Here is a 14,140-nt window from a genome sequence, read left to right as displayed (position 1 = left end):
GGTCATTACAATAACATAAGTATCTGATCAAAAGAGACCACTATTTCCTTTCAAATCCCCAAAATTTACTGCAGTAAACTTCTTTATAAAAATGTGTCAGGTGTTTCTTTTTTCCTTTAGTGAGGATATAAACAAAAGAGAAATTTAATAAAAAAAAATTACTTTGAATTTTTTTTATAGCACCTTAATGGGACATTTTTCTCCATAACGCTTCCCAAAGGCGACATTTATTTCTCGTTAACGTTCAGACCAGACTGTATCAATCAGTAACTGGATTGAGTCTTCCTCCTTTTATGGTTATGAGCGTTCATCACGCTAGACCTGGGCTCAGCGCGTTTTCGTAGGGTTGTGATTTTTGTGACTCTCTCTCTCTCTCTCTCTCTCTCTTTGTTACTCCATTATTGTAATTGATTATGTTTGTAATAATGACGCGATGTTGTTTATCTTAACATGTAAGTAATTGTTGGGTTTCCAATAAATTTCTCTCTCTCTCTCTCTCTCTCTCTCTCTCTCTCTTTGATTTTAGCGTTCCTAGAAGAGAATTTTAAATAACTGAATTTTTTATAAAGAAAATTCAGTAACTTATGATGATTTTTTTATTGCAGATTCAAACTTTAACCATTTGTCAGGATTTACATTGACTTCCTTCCACCCAATACTTTGCTCTTATTAGGTACAGAATAATTGGATACAGCATTCTGTTCAGTCATTTGTTTTATCATTCGACGGAACAGTCAATGGCTTTGGTGAAAGTCCTTTGTATATCGATGATCAATTATCCCTGTAATTTGGATGGTTAACCTTTAAGCCATTGTAGTCAAGGGCAGAAAGTTTAAGTTATTCCAGCTGGTAGAACACCTGTTTTGGCATATAACTTCTGAGATAAAAAAATTAAATATTTCTGAAAACTTGATATTCAAGAATATATCTGTAATGCCGACTTGGCGGGCCTACATTCAAAATCTTTCTCCGTGATGCCTAACGTGAGAGAAAAACCATGCAGTCGAGACAAAAATTTCCTTTCTCGTCTTTTATGCAGATATCCCGATGACCTTTTTTGTCTCCTTTCATGTATTGTTATCATTGTGTACATTGTTATGCCAACTTTCCAGTCATGTATGTTCAATTACCATTCAGATATTTTGTATCTATTTATATGTATATTTATGTCTTGGAAGAAACACAGATGCCTGGATTTAATCCCTTCCTCGATCTGTCAAAAGGTTGGACTACTTTGCGGCTCGCATGAGCTATTGAACTTGTGAAAGTTTTGTGGCTAGGTTAGTAAACTGTAGACTTGGTATATAACTGTTATCTCACCTCACAGTGGTGACCACTGGAAAGATGCCCGACCAAGCCACCAACAGCAACCCCAGTGCCATCAGTGAAAGCCTCACAGTTGCCTCTATTAGCCTACCGCCCTTCATACTCCACCACCCGTAAGCATGGTTTTTAGAGTGGAAAGATTTTGTGCACAAAGATCACCTTGCCAATGCAGAAAGCAGACACCATCCTTGAATTCCTTACGGATGAGGAACCGGATTCCCCCATCACCAACTAATATCCTGAAGGACTAGCTGCAGTCTTCCTTCATCATGCCACCCGGCCAGAGAGCTAAAAAATTTCTCAACCATGTGGGGACCCAGATAGGAAATGAGTGGCCGTTGTACTTATAGAAGCAACTGCAGCTGCTCATCCCCCTGCCCGCCAAGGGCATCCTTAGACCTCATGAGGGAGGTACTCCTCTCAAAACTATTCCAGAGCCTCCACCATGCCCACAGAAGAGTTCTTGGTAATGGTCGATGAGATTCATATGGCCCACAAAGTAGCAGACCCCTCACAGCCAGCAGCACCACCACCACCATCACATCACACTGGACAGACTTCAGACACAGAATCAGACAGTAATCCAGATCAGCCAGCTGCCCCCATATACAAAAGATGATTCTCGAAACTAGAGAACATACATAGGGAAAACCTAAAGAAAAGAAGCAAGAAGTTCCAGAGGTCTTATGCTTTTTCCACTGAAGGTTGGAAACAAGGCTAGAAAGTGCAATAAACGCTGCCTATACTAAAATAAAACAGGCAGTAGGTTTGCATATGGAACCCATCCAGGCTAATATCAGCAGTGAGCAGACAGATTGTCTTGTAAGAGAAATCGCTCCTGCTCACCGCTGCCTTTCTTCCAGGTACAAACGAAAAGGAAAAACATGCTTCCTCCTAAAAGATGGAAGATCTGACATATATTTCTAAGTGGACACCAGACCAGGCAGATTATTCATCCCAGCAGCCAGAATGAACGACTCAACTCCGCTCCCCCCCCCCCCCCCCCCCCCCCCCCCCCCCCCCCCCCCCCCCACTATCCTTCACATCGAGAATATATGGAAGGCAGATGAAAAAAATTAGCTTTCAGTGGGAAAGACTATGACTGATCTTTCATTGCAGCAGACATGACAGTGGCATTGTAAGGAGCAGATACCATAACAGCGAACAATTTGCTAGTCGACGTCACAGCAAAATAGCTGATCCCAAGAACATCGCAAAAATCATCTTCTCAGAAGCCGAGCAGATGTACAACAACAAAAGCTTAGTGAAATTCTATGGAAATACCAAGAGGTATTCAAGGACGCCCTAACAAAACCAGCAAAGCACACCATTCAGTACCACACAAAGGTGAAGGTCACCTCGATCCAATCATAATTGAGATTGTTCGCCCCAGAGAAGCTCACCTATGCAAAGGAGGTATTCAAAGAGATGGGAGAAGCAGGAATATGCCAGAAAGCAACCAGCCCACGGGTGTTCCCCCTACACATGGTACTGAAGTCAGACAGAACATGGCACCCCTGCAGAATTACCGTGGTATATATCAGCGACATACTGATCTTCAACCCAAACCTAAAACAACACATCAAAGATGTGTAAAAAGTGTTACAGAGTCTGCAAGAAAGCATAATCGTAGTGCAGGAAGACATGTGTGAATGGGCAAAGAAAATGGTAGAGTATCTGGGACAAAAAGTTAGCCCAGAAGGCACTAAACTTCTACCTGAGAAAGGGAAAGCATTAATAGACTTCTCCAAACCAACAGCAGTGAAGTCAGTGGAAGAATTTCGGGTTTAATGAATTACTACCACTGATTCATACAGACATAACAAAAAATAATGCGCCTCATATTTGAATGTCAAACTTGAAGTGACTTGTCAATCAACAGTGGAACGATGACCGTTACCTGTGAGATGAGTATGGGACGTCCTCCCCCATACTTGCCAGAAGGACTAAGGAGAGCTTTCACTCTCACCCACATCCTATCTCACCCATTAGGTCAATCAACTGTCCAAACCATAGCAGAGCGGTACATGTGGTGCAGGATGAGAAAAGTAGTGAAGACATGGACAAGAGAGTGCATCATGTGCCAAATGTCAAAAGTCACAAGACACGTCGAAAGTGGGATAGGAGAGCTGTGTTAAATCCCTTGTTGATTTGGTCAGTAGGCACGTAGTCCCCCAGATCACCACCAGCGATTGGAGCACCAACTTCACATCTGTCCTGTGGAACGGCCTCGACGTCAGCCTGGGGACGAAAATAACACATACCACGACTTACAACCCCGAAGCTGATGGAATCATTGAGAGGATGCACCGATCATTAAAAGCCACTCACTGCCAGATGCCAAGGTGGGAGCTAGAGAAAATAACTGCCATTGGTCCTACTGAGACTCAGAACGACACACCACATAGCGTTCAGTGTGTCTCCAGCAGAAGTCCTATATGGCCATGCATTGGCATTACCATTGGACGTCTTTCAAGAACGAACCAATCCAAAATCGCCATCTGGCACCAGAAAAGACATAGAAAGAATAGTACAGTTAAAGATGATCAGCCAAGCAAACAGAAAAGTGTATGTCTCCAAAGATCTACAGACACACACAAACCCCCCTAATCCTGCTTTGGACCACACCGCATACTCCAGGGACTGCCGAAGGCCTCGCAAAAGACAGTAGGCGGGAGGGTAACGGGGCTTTAAATCCACCGATTGAAGCCAGCATACATACCAGACATTGGCCAACGGATATAGGCCTCTCCTTGTGTGTGGTTAGGGGGGGGCGGGTGGGCTGAGATTCTTATATACACCGACGTGGCGGGTCTACCTTCAAAATCTCCTTTCTCCGTGAGGGCCATCGCGAGAAGAAGACCATGGGGTCAAAGAAAACACACGCCTTTCCCCTAGAAATGAGACTTTCTGAAATGATGTTGGAAACAGTCAAAGGTAAATATGTCAAAAGGAGTGATAAGCTTACTTTTTAGTAGGAAACGGTGCCCGATATAAATTCCTAAACGACGCAGGATATAGGGTTTGCAGCCCATTACCTTGATGTCAAATCTTGTTTAAAACATACATACACATACACACACACACACACACACACGCGGCACCCATGATGTCATGTCTGCTGCTTCTCGGTTTGATGCGTGTTTTTTTTTGGTACAAAACAAGAAATATATTTTATGGATACGTTCTTTCTTTGACTAGCAACAACGACTAAAATAACGATAAATGTTGGATGAACATCATAATTAAGCTGAAATGCTGTTCTAATTCCTACCGTTGATGAGTGAGTCGAGGACCTTTATATTTTGGGAAAACCTTTGCCATTATTCCAAACTGCGATTCAAGTTCCTTTCTGGAGAGAATCAGTTCTGTGTAATTCTCATTAAAACAGAATTGCTCACGTCGATTAGCTGATAAGTTTCACCTTTTTCAGTTGTGATGGTTCGTTAACCAGTATCTCATTTTATCTCTGGGACACAAAAGACATTTGGAAAAAGTATTGAGAGCAGCTAAGAGTGGAGTTTTCTGAGTGTTGTTCATTCTGAATTAATGGTACTGGTTCGCGCACTAGTTTTGGCAAAAGTCAGAAATCTTCGTATTTCAAGGCTCCAGGACAGACATTCGTTTCATCAGTATTTTGATGTCTTTCTTAATCGTTAAATATTGAATACTCATTTAAATAAATTCTTGTAACATACTTATTCGGTTTTAAAAAAATGTTTTGTAATAATTATTCAGATATTTTGTTGAATTTTTATATTCTTCGGAAAAGAATAATAAGCTTTATCAGATACAAGGGACATGGGAGGGAAATTTCTACATGCAAGTTTTACAGAAGAATTCTTAAGATAAATAAAAAAAATCTCTTTCATTGAATAATTCAGTGGAAGGAATTTTGTGGAAATGTTTCTAGAGGCTGGAAATAGTAAAAACAATCGTTTCCAGATATAGGCCGTTGTGGAAAGAATTTGATGTTTTTTTAATAGTTCGCTGTAATTTAAAGTAAATAATATATTTAAAGGAAGAAATAACTTGATGTAAAAGCCATTTGTTAGTTAGCAATTTATTCAAATGTTTTTGCCAGGAGGAAACACGTTTGTGGATTCTCTATTTATCTATGTTTGAATGTTGTGGTCTTAGATTTTAAACTTTTGACACATTGTTTGCGGTATACTTTACTTAGTATTCTTCTTAGTCTGTTTATGACAGAAGTTATAATGGGGTTACTTTAGAAAAGCACTTGACAGCATTTTCTTTGTTAAAGACCAAGAAACTTACGTGCTTTCGTGAATACAGAGGCAAGAGCTCAGAAACACACATCCTTGGCCGGAAGACTCGTCATGTCAACTTGATTTCTGTTAATTAAGGGATTCTAGTTTTCTCTCCACGAAAAGATATGCAAATGTATCTTTGTGTTGCAATAATCAATCTTGTGTACTTGATTTATAATTTTGGGCACTTTTTGAAGTCTTTATTTCATATAAAAAAATTCATAAACCCCCTGGTTGTGAGGGCGCACGGCAGTTAAGATTAACGAGTGGGAATATGCATGAAAATTCGTTTAGCACTTCTATAATTTTTAACTGCGACAGTAGCAGGAAGCGCTGCGATTATGTACTTTCAGGCAGAAAATATAAATGGGAAAAGACAGAGGAGAGAAATTTCTTTTATAATACTAAGGGACAGAGCAGAGAAACTGGAGATCAAGTAAAACAATTTAAATGTTTGCGAGAGGAGAAAGTTGAGAGTAAATGTGTTCCTTGGAAAGACAGTAAGATGTAGAAGTTCAAGGTTTTTAAGGAATCTCTGGAGGCTTATACGCTTTTCAGCATTGTACTCGTCCTTTTTCTAGGCAAATATCACATTCTTCTGTTTTAATTTATCCAGTCCCCTTCCATTCCAACCTCGCCTTCTCTTTTCCACGTACTACCAGATAACCTAATATTCAAGTTGAATTGTCAGAAGAGATTAATTGCAGGATAGTCTTAACGCTTTAACCCTTTAAAGTCCACCCTGGGTTTTATGGGAAATATTAAAAAAATCCTTTTAGTATGTTATAGTATGAGTAAATACAAGACCTTTTTACTCATTGTGCACTTTTACAAAATTTCCAAAGTAAGCGAAATAATTGCATGCAATGAAGTATCCCGTATGGGAGCCTCGGGCGACCTTAGGCGGACCACGCTATCCCGTATGGGATCTATTGGGCCGTGCTTGCAACTTTTTCAAGTTTATAAATAATGTTGATTCGCCCACAAAACATATGATTATTATTGATGAATCACTTTTTTTTGTTCCACAATGTTATAATAGAAACACATATATGGCTTTACAATTTAATTAATATAAAAATAAGTATACAATAAATACAAAAATAGTATAAAAATACAGAAAACACTATAAAAAAAACTCGAATACAAAAATAGTATATAAATACACAAAACACTGTAAATAAAATAATACAAAATAGTATAAAAATAGACAAAACACTATAAACAACTCTCATAACAACAACTTATTTCGAAATCTTATGGAACAAAGCAAAACAATTCCTTTCTTCAGTAAGGTGGCAAAGGGCCACCTTGCAATCCTCACACATCCAGCGGGATCTGGTGGATGTGCCTGCGCCAGAACGAACTTGCAAGTCTGCCTCATGGAGACATGCTTTGGGCATGTGTAGGGCAGTGGCATTCTGGCGTGTCTCAATACTTGGCACAACTGCCCGTTTGGCCCCTTCTTGGCAAAGCAAAATCTCTGGTGCCAAGAGAATTCCTGGTTATTCTGAAGGTTGACGACTTGAAGCTTCTGAGCCAATTGGAGATATCCAGACGGAAAGTCCTTGAGCGGCTTGGGGTTTTCCTGCAAAGCCAGGCAATCCCTCTTGTACAAAATCCAGGCGTTGCAGATGATCAAGTCAAGGAGGTAAGCAAAGAGCCTCATGTAGTACCTCTTTGCTTTGAATGGGGGTCCTGTACAGGTGTGTCAACATGTCACTCTTGTCAATTTTTTGCCCCCCATGCGGTTGTTGTTTACATCTGGATGACAGATGGGGCAAGGATGGGAACCTTCTTCTTGGCTGCCCTGTCGTACCGCTCCACTGTTCCCATGGGCTCCACACCAACATCAGAGGACAAGATTGTCACAACGCTGTTGTCCTTCCATCTTGCAACAAGGATGCCATCAGAAGAGACATAGTCCAGTGTCCCCCTTTGTGTCGCTTTCTTGTTCATCTCCTTCACAGACGTCAGGGGAGGATGACCAACTCGGTTTTTCCCTGGCAGTGCCCACATACCGGCATCCATACTGTGATCTCAGGTACTTGGCCAACCCTATACTTGTGAAGTAGTTGTCTGCATACACTGCTAGTTCTGGGGTCCTTGATGATTCACTAAGGCGACAACAAACTTGGAAGTTACAGACATGGCTTTCTCCTCTTCAGATAGCATAGTATGGTGGCTCACAAAGGTTGTCTCCCCTTGTACATGAGAATATCATGCACAAAACTCCATCCACACTGGAGCGGCAGAACAACTTGAAGCCCCACTTGTCAGGCTTCTTTGCGACATACTGGCGAAGGTTACCAGCCCTTGTGCCCTTATAGGCGACCATCACTTCATCAATGGAGTGGATAGGAGTCTCAGGAACTTTCAGGAACTCTCTGGTGACCTTGGTGAAGGGGACTCTCACCTTGAAGAACCGATCTTGGGATGCAGCTGCCTGGTCATTGTCGCTGAAGTGAAGGGAAGATCGAATTGCCTTGAAGCGGTTCCTGGACATGAAGTCTGCAACTTGAGGAATCCTGGTCTTCACGGCCCAGAAGTCAACTATGCTAGGGAGAGGAACCAGGCCCATGTACACGATGAGGCCAAGGAAAACCATGAGATCCTCTTCTGACATGTGGAAGTTGCTGCCTACATCCTTCTGTCTTGAGTACAGGTTGGATTGATACACAATGTGTTCCCTCAATTCAGTTGTGAAGAACTGGGAGAAATATTCATAAGGTTCCCTCAAATAGTCAGGCTTCTGATGAATGAAGTTGGGCAGGGCACGGATATCAATGTCTTCCTTCTTCCATTCATCAGCACGAGACCTCTTAGGGTTAGGCTCATCTTCCTCTTCCATAGGCATCGCTTGAGGGACAACAACATTGACCTTGCGAGCTGAAACAAGAATAAAGTAACATTAGTAAAACAGTAAATGTGTGTGTGCGCATGCATGTGTATGTCAAGTGAGTATGCATGTGTGTGCACGTGTATGTCAGTGAGTAGCAATAAACAAATAAGTTTTTAAAATACCCAAGTTTACAAACCATTTAAAGGGCAACAAATTTAAATACCATTATAACAACGAGACTTTTAAATACAATGTTTACAACACATTTCTCTCTCTCTCTCTCTCTCTCTCTCTCTCTCTCTCTCTCTCTAAGGATGTCTCATACTAACCTCTAGAGTTAGGAGGGTCAAAGGCATCGTCCTGAGTAAGGCCTTCGTCAGGACGTAGGTAGGGTCGTCATCATCACTGTCATGTCCAAAGGGCTCACGTCGACATCACTTCCTTCAGCGTCGTCAGGGGCTACCCATGGTACACGTTCCTGAGTCTCCAATGCAGCATTGCGTTGCCCATAAAACATACTGCTTTGGAACTGCAAAAATAAAAAAAAACAACTTTAAAATCATGTAATGAAAGAAAAATGTAACTTTCCCTAACAAAAACCTATCATTCAATCCCTTGTAAGGTAATAATTTATATGCACATGAACCTAACATCTATAAATCATCACTATTATATCTAGATATATTGTTAAAATTATTCACAAATGTCTAAAACAAGCACTAAAAAAAATTACTTGACGTCGTATTCTACTGGCCGTTGTAACCGTTACGGTCCGATACTCCCTCATGGGATAGCGTGGTCCGCCTAAGAACGACCGAGTATCCCGCAGGGATCTAAAAAAAATACTTTTTTTTTTTTTTGTCACTACGACACGTCAGTAACACTACAGCCCTTCAAACCAACATCAAAAGGTATCACTAGGCTTCACTATCCCACAGTCACTGTGTGCTTACCATGATTACGAAGTTCGGAGGGGGGGGGATGGGGGGGGGAAAACTTGGAGGTTACTGCGGCACGTCTGACTGTTTTCCAACTTGCGCACGACTGAGGTGTCTGTCGAAGGCCCTCCAGTCTTTGTGCGAGGGCCTGGTGGCTTCTGATTGGTTGATTCGAAGAGCAGAGGAGTAGCTATGAGTTGCCAAAGCGTCAATTTCATACAGCTCAAACTTGTTCACCCACGACTACCCGAAAGTACTGTTTTAAAGATCCCAAATGGGATCTCTGTCGTTTAAGGGTTAAGATGCAGGCTCTTTACAACTTTTTTATTTTTTACCACTATACGTTTTGCATGAAATCCTCCTTGACTGCCTTTGATGCATATGAATAGAAATGCAAATCCTTGGACATTTTCTCTTGCTTGTGAACGTGAGCGGAAATTAATTGTCGAAAGAAATTTCTCACTTTACTGGCAGTTAATTCAGTTCACAGAAGCATTTCATTTCCATTATGAATAAGTCTGTCTGAAGAGTCAGTCGAGGAGTAAAGAGTCTTTGAAATAGTAGCCATAGTTCACTGCGGAGTAATGTAAGATCTTTCGTGAAACATCTCTCCAGATTCAATTAAGTTCTCATAGATAATGATCGTTGTAATTTTATTCTCAGTCGGGGGAGACTAATGGTGCCGATAGGGTTTTGAATCATGTCACACTCCAGTGACACGGTATTAGGCGGAAAGTGAATAGCAGTTGAGGGTTTCCGCCTTGACCTTCCAGCTTTTCCTATTGTTTTTTCTTCTCCAACTCTTATAAGTCTATTCGTAATATAGTATTTGCGACGGTCAATTAGTATTTAAACGAAATTAGCCACCCCCCCCCCCCCCCGTGTGTGTGTCTCTCTCTCTCTCTCTCTCTCTCTCATGAAACTCCACATTTTAAATATATTACCATATTATATTATATCGTCTCATTAACATTGTCTTATTGGCGATCTATAATTTGAGGGCGATACATTACAAATGCCAAATAAGCGAATGGGGAATATCAAAATAATAGTTTAATTATTTCATCCTTCTCATCGGAGGATTTTGCTTTGTAAGCTGTGCTCATTATTTTCAAGCGTAGTCGACAATTTGTCTTTCATTTGGTATATAGTTTGCCTTTTTTATGTAATTTTTGATTTTCATAGTAATTGAAAATTGCCTTTCGATGTTGTTTTAATAATCTGGCTGTGCGTGAATTGTTTTTATTGGTTCTTTTATTGAGAAATCTTGTTTACTAGTCAGGTTAGCATTTTATACAAGAAGGCTTCAAAATGTTTCTATTTCACATTATTTAATTACTTTTGACTTTGATGTCCTTTGGTGTTTTGATGTCCATTTGCCATGCAAGCGAATCAGTTTTTATGAAAGAGAATAGCTCAGTTCTCTCTGGAAAGCTCGTTAAGCTTACTTCACTGCCATTCCTCTCCATTCCGTTGACCTTCAAGTGGTTTTGGCACCGCCATATTACTTGATTGTATTTGGAATAATGCCGGTTATATTGGCCACGGAGATTTGCAGGTATTTCATTGCGCACTGCCGTTGGTCGATTAGATTAGTGCTCTCATACCTTACTTCCAAATTTGTTGAATGTTTATCACACTTAGCGGCTCTCATAATTATTTGTATTCTCCTCATTCGTGACAAAACACGTATCTTAATCATAAAAGGGAAGGGGTGTTGATATATAATTTTCTATAAAAATGGAGTGAATTTCTAGAGAAAATTCGTGTTCCGTTCTCTATGGAAATTTTGTATTTTATAGCGCAAACATTTGTGGTGCCCCGATTTTTGTAATCTCTACAAATTGTGTATCTTAAACCAGACACCAATGGTATTTACATGATCATTCCTTCTGTTATAAACAAGTATTGCGTGACATAATCCTCACATGTTATATATTATTGGCAGATTTAAGGAGCTGCCATAAAATATCGTAAGAAAAAACAAATACTGGCGGAAGCAGTAAGGACGTTGCTGTATTTAATGTTAATCCCACTCGACAGGATTAGCATTCATATCCATCCTTAATTGCAACGTTTAGAGTTGACGTCCTGCCATATATGAATAGCCAGTTTTATTCATGGAATGCAAAATTTTCTTATGATATCTGCCTGTTGAACAGCTTTGATGAATACTTTACCCGAAATTACGTCATTGCTAATCATACGGCTTGATTTTAATTAGCAAGGATCTCCCCCCCACCGCCCCCCGCTCTCTCTCTCTCTCTCTCTCTCTCTCTTTCTCCCCAAATAGGAGAATAACCAGCCGTCCTTTGAACAAAAAAGCCTCTCTCAAAACAAACTACTTTGTCATTTGGCGAGAGTCCCGATGACCGCTGCAGAACATCCATGAATCCTTCTTTTGTGATCACGGAGTATATAAAACGTGATGCTATGTATAAATAAAGGTTTTTGCCACGAAGGAAAAATGAAAAGCGAGATAGCCAAGAACTTTCGGTCTAGTGCGACCCTTTACTCAGGCACAACTGATGGCACAGAGGAAAAACATAGTCAAAGTAGGCTTAATATCCAAACTGACATTACAAGATTAGCAATAAGGTCGATTTCACTCTACAGAAACGAGGAAAAACCTGAGGGAAATATAAGCGAATTTTTAGGCAGCCACATCTTGGAGGGTCACACACGTGTTCAACAAATGATTCACTATATACACGTGGGACTAATTAATTAGTAGTTCATTTATTTTAAGGTCCTTCATAAACATTTTACAAATATACGTGTCCAAATGGTACAATCCCAGACTAAGATTTAGGTTGTTTTTATTAGTGATTTGTATAATTGCTGATTCCAGTAAATTTCTTGAAACATAATCATTAGATCTAGCAATTACAGAGGTATCGGCCCAATTAATACAATGAGATTTTTCACTCAGATGGATAAACAGTGCATTTGAAGTCTGGGCTGTTCTAACTGAATACATATGCTGCTTTATACGTACACATAAATTTTTACTTGACTGTTCAACGTAAAAGGATGGGTAATCCTTGCAAGAAATTTTGTAAATGATGTTATTTGTTACGGGACTATTCTTAATTAGCATATCTTTAATGGTATTGTTATAAGAGAACACTACATTAACATTAAACGATTTAAATATTGATTTTATGGTTTCAAATCCACGAAAGTAAGGCAAGCTAAGTACATTTTCAGGCATCTCTTTTTCATTACTGGCAACACTATAAAACTTTTTGTGAGCTTTTCGATAACATAAATCAATTATATGAGGTGGGTAGCAGAGATCGTTTCCTATCTTTTTTATGTATTCTATTTCTTTGTCAAGGTATTGCTAATCTGTAATGTCAGTTTGGATATTAAGCCTACTTTGACTATGTTTTTCCTCTGTACCATCAGTTGTGCCTGAGTATAGGGTCGCACTAGACCGAAAGTGCTTGACTATCTCGCTTTTCATTTTTCCTTCGTGGCAAAAACCTTTATATATATATATATATATATATATATATATATATATATATATATATATATATATATATATAAGCGAATACCACGGGAAATGATAGTCGGGAAATCCAAGCGCTTTCGTCTTTAATTCAGACATCGTCAAGGAGCTACTAAAGTACAAATCGGAGAGGAAGGCCTCAGGTACAAACAAGATCAGGAATACCAGATGGTTAATTATCAAAAGGGTAAAAATTAAAAGGGATAATCCAGGATTATCGGATATCACACGGTCACAAACTTAAACAGATTCTGACCCTAACCGAAATTACAAAGTAATCTTTACAGTAACAAAACATGTAAAAACTGAATATATTAATTTTGTTGCTTATATTTATCTACAAACTTTTTGTTTTTTTTCATTATGAAAGCATCAAGGTTTAAATAAACCAAGACTTAAATTTAGAACATTTCTATTATTTGACTTGATAAAACAAGATTCAATGATATTCCTTTTAACTGTGTCATTACATGGGACTAAGGCTCTTGCTTGACTCCAGTTAATAGGATGGTCGAAATCTCTCATATGTACAAATAATGCATTCGATATTTGCCCAGTTCTCATTATATATATATATATATACACATACACACGTACTTGTTTTCGTGACGAGTTCTGAAATATAACATACTCATTTTCCACCTGACAAGTCCTCGGTTCAGGACATACGGGAGTTGTCTCTCTCTGTCTTCCTCGCGTAAAAATATTTTGAATTATTAGGTTGTCTGAATTTATGAAAACGAAAACGCGACTCCACTCACAAAACTAATGTTTATTTTAAAGGTAGTCGTTTCCCCCGTCCCCTTCAGATACTTCGTTCTCCTCCTCCTCCTCCTCCTCCTCCTCTTCCTCCTCCTGTAATAAACTTTTGTGCTCTGTGAGAGTAATTAAATGAGAGCAGCAAATAAAGAGCAAGAAAGAAAAGTTAAAATTCCGTTGGTTTCCCCCGCTTTTGCTTTTGATACATGACGTTGATCTGAGTCTCTTTCAATAACCGACTAGGCACAGGAGGGTGCTGTGTCCGGAAGCTGTATTTGAAAAAGGTGAAATGTTTAGTTTAGGTTTGCGCGTTTTGTTGACTCTTTGCAGTATATATATATATATATATATATATATATATATATATATATATATATATATATATATATAGATAGATATATATATAGATAGATATATATATATATATATATATATTATATATATATATATATATATATATATATATATATATATATATATATATATA

The 14,140-nt window shown here is 39.2% G+C and overlaps 1 protein-coding gene across 1 annotated transcript; it reads right to left on the bottom strand.

Annotated features, from left to right (window-relative positions):
• Positions 1-7,761: 7,761 nt before the first annotated feature.
• Positions 7,762-8,815, bottom strand: LOC135222394 (piggyBac transposable element-derived protein 4-like). The gene is made up of 2 exons (XM_064260483.1): positions 8,769-8,815; positions 7,762-8,486 (listed from the first exon to the last, which is right to left on the bottom strand). The coding sequence occupies exon 2, from the start codon at positions 8,452-8,454 to the stop codon at positions 7,762-7,764; it is 693 nt and encodes a 230-aa protein (XP_064116553.1). The 5' UTR covers positions 8,455-8,486; positions 8,769-8,815.
• Between the last annotated feature and the right edge of the window lie 5,325 nt (positions 8,816-14,140).

Source organism: Macrobrachium nipponense, chromosome 3 (assembly GCF_015104395.2).
Source record: "Macrobrachium nipponense isolate FS-2020 chromosome 3, ASM1510439v2, whole genome shotgun sequence".
Lineage (NCBI taxonomy): Eukaryota > Metazoa > Arthropoda > Malacostraca > Decapoda > Palaemonidae > Macrobrachium > Macrobrachium nipponense.
This window is presented reverse-complemented; position numbering and strand designations above follow the sequence as displayed.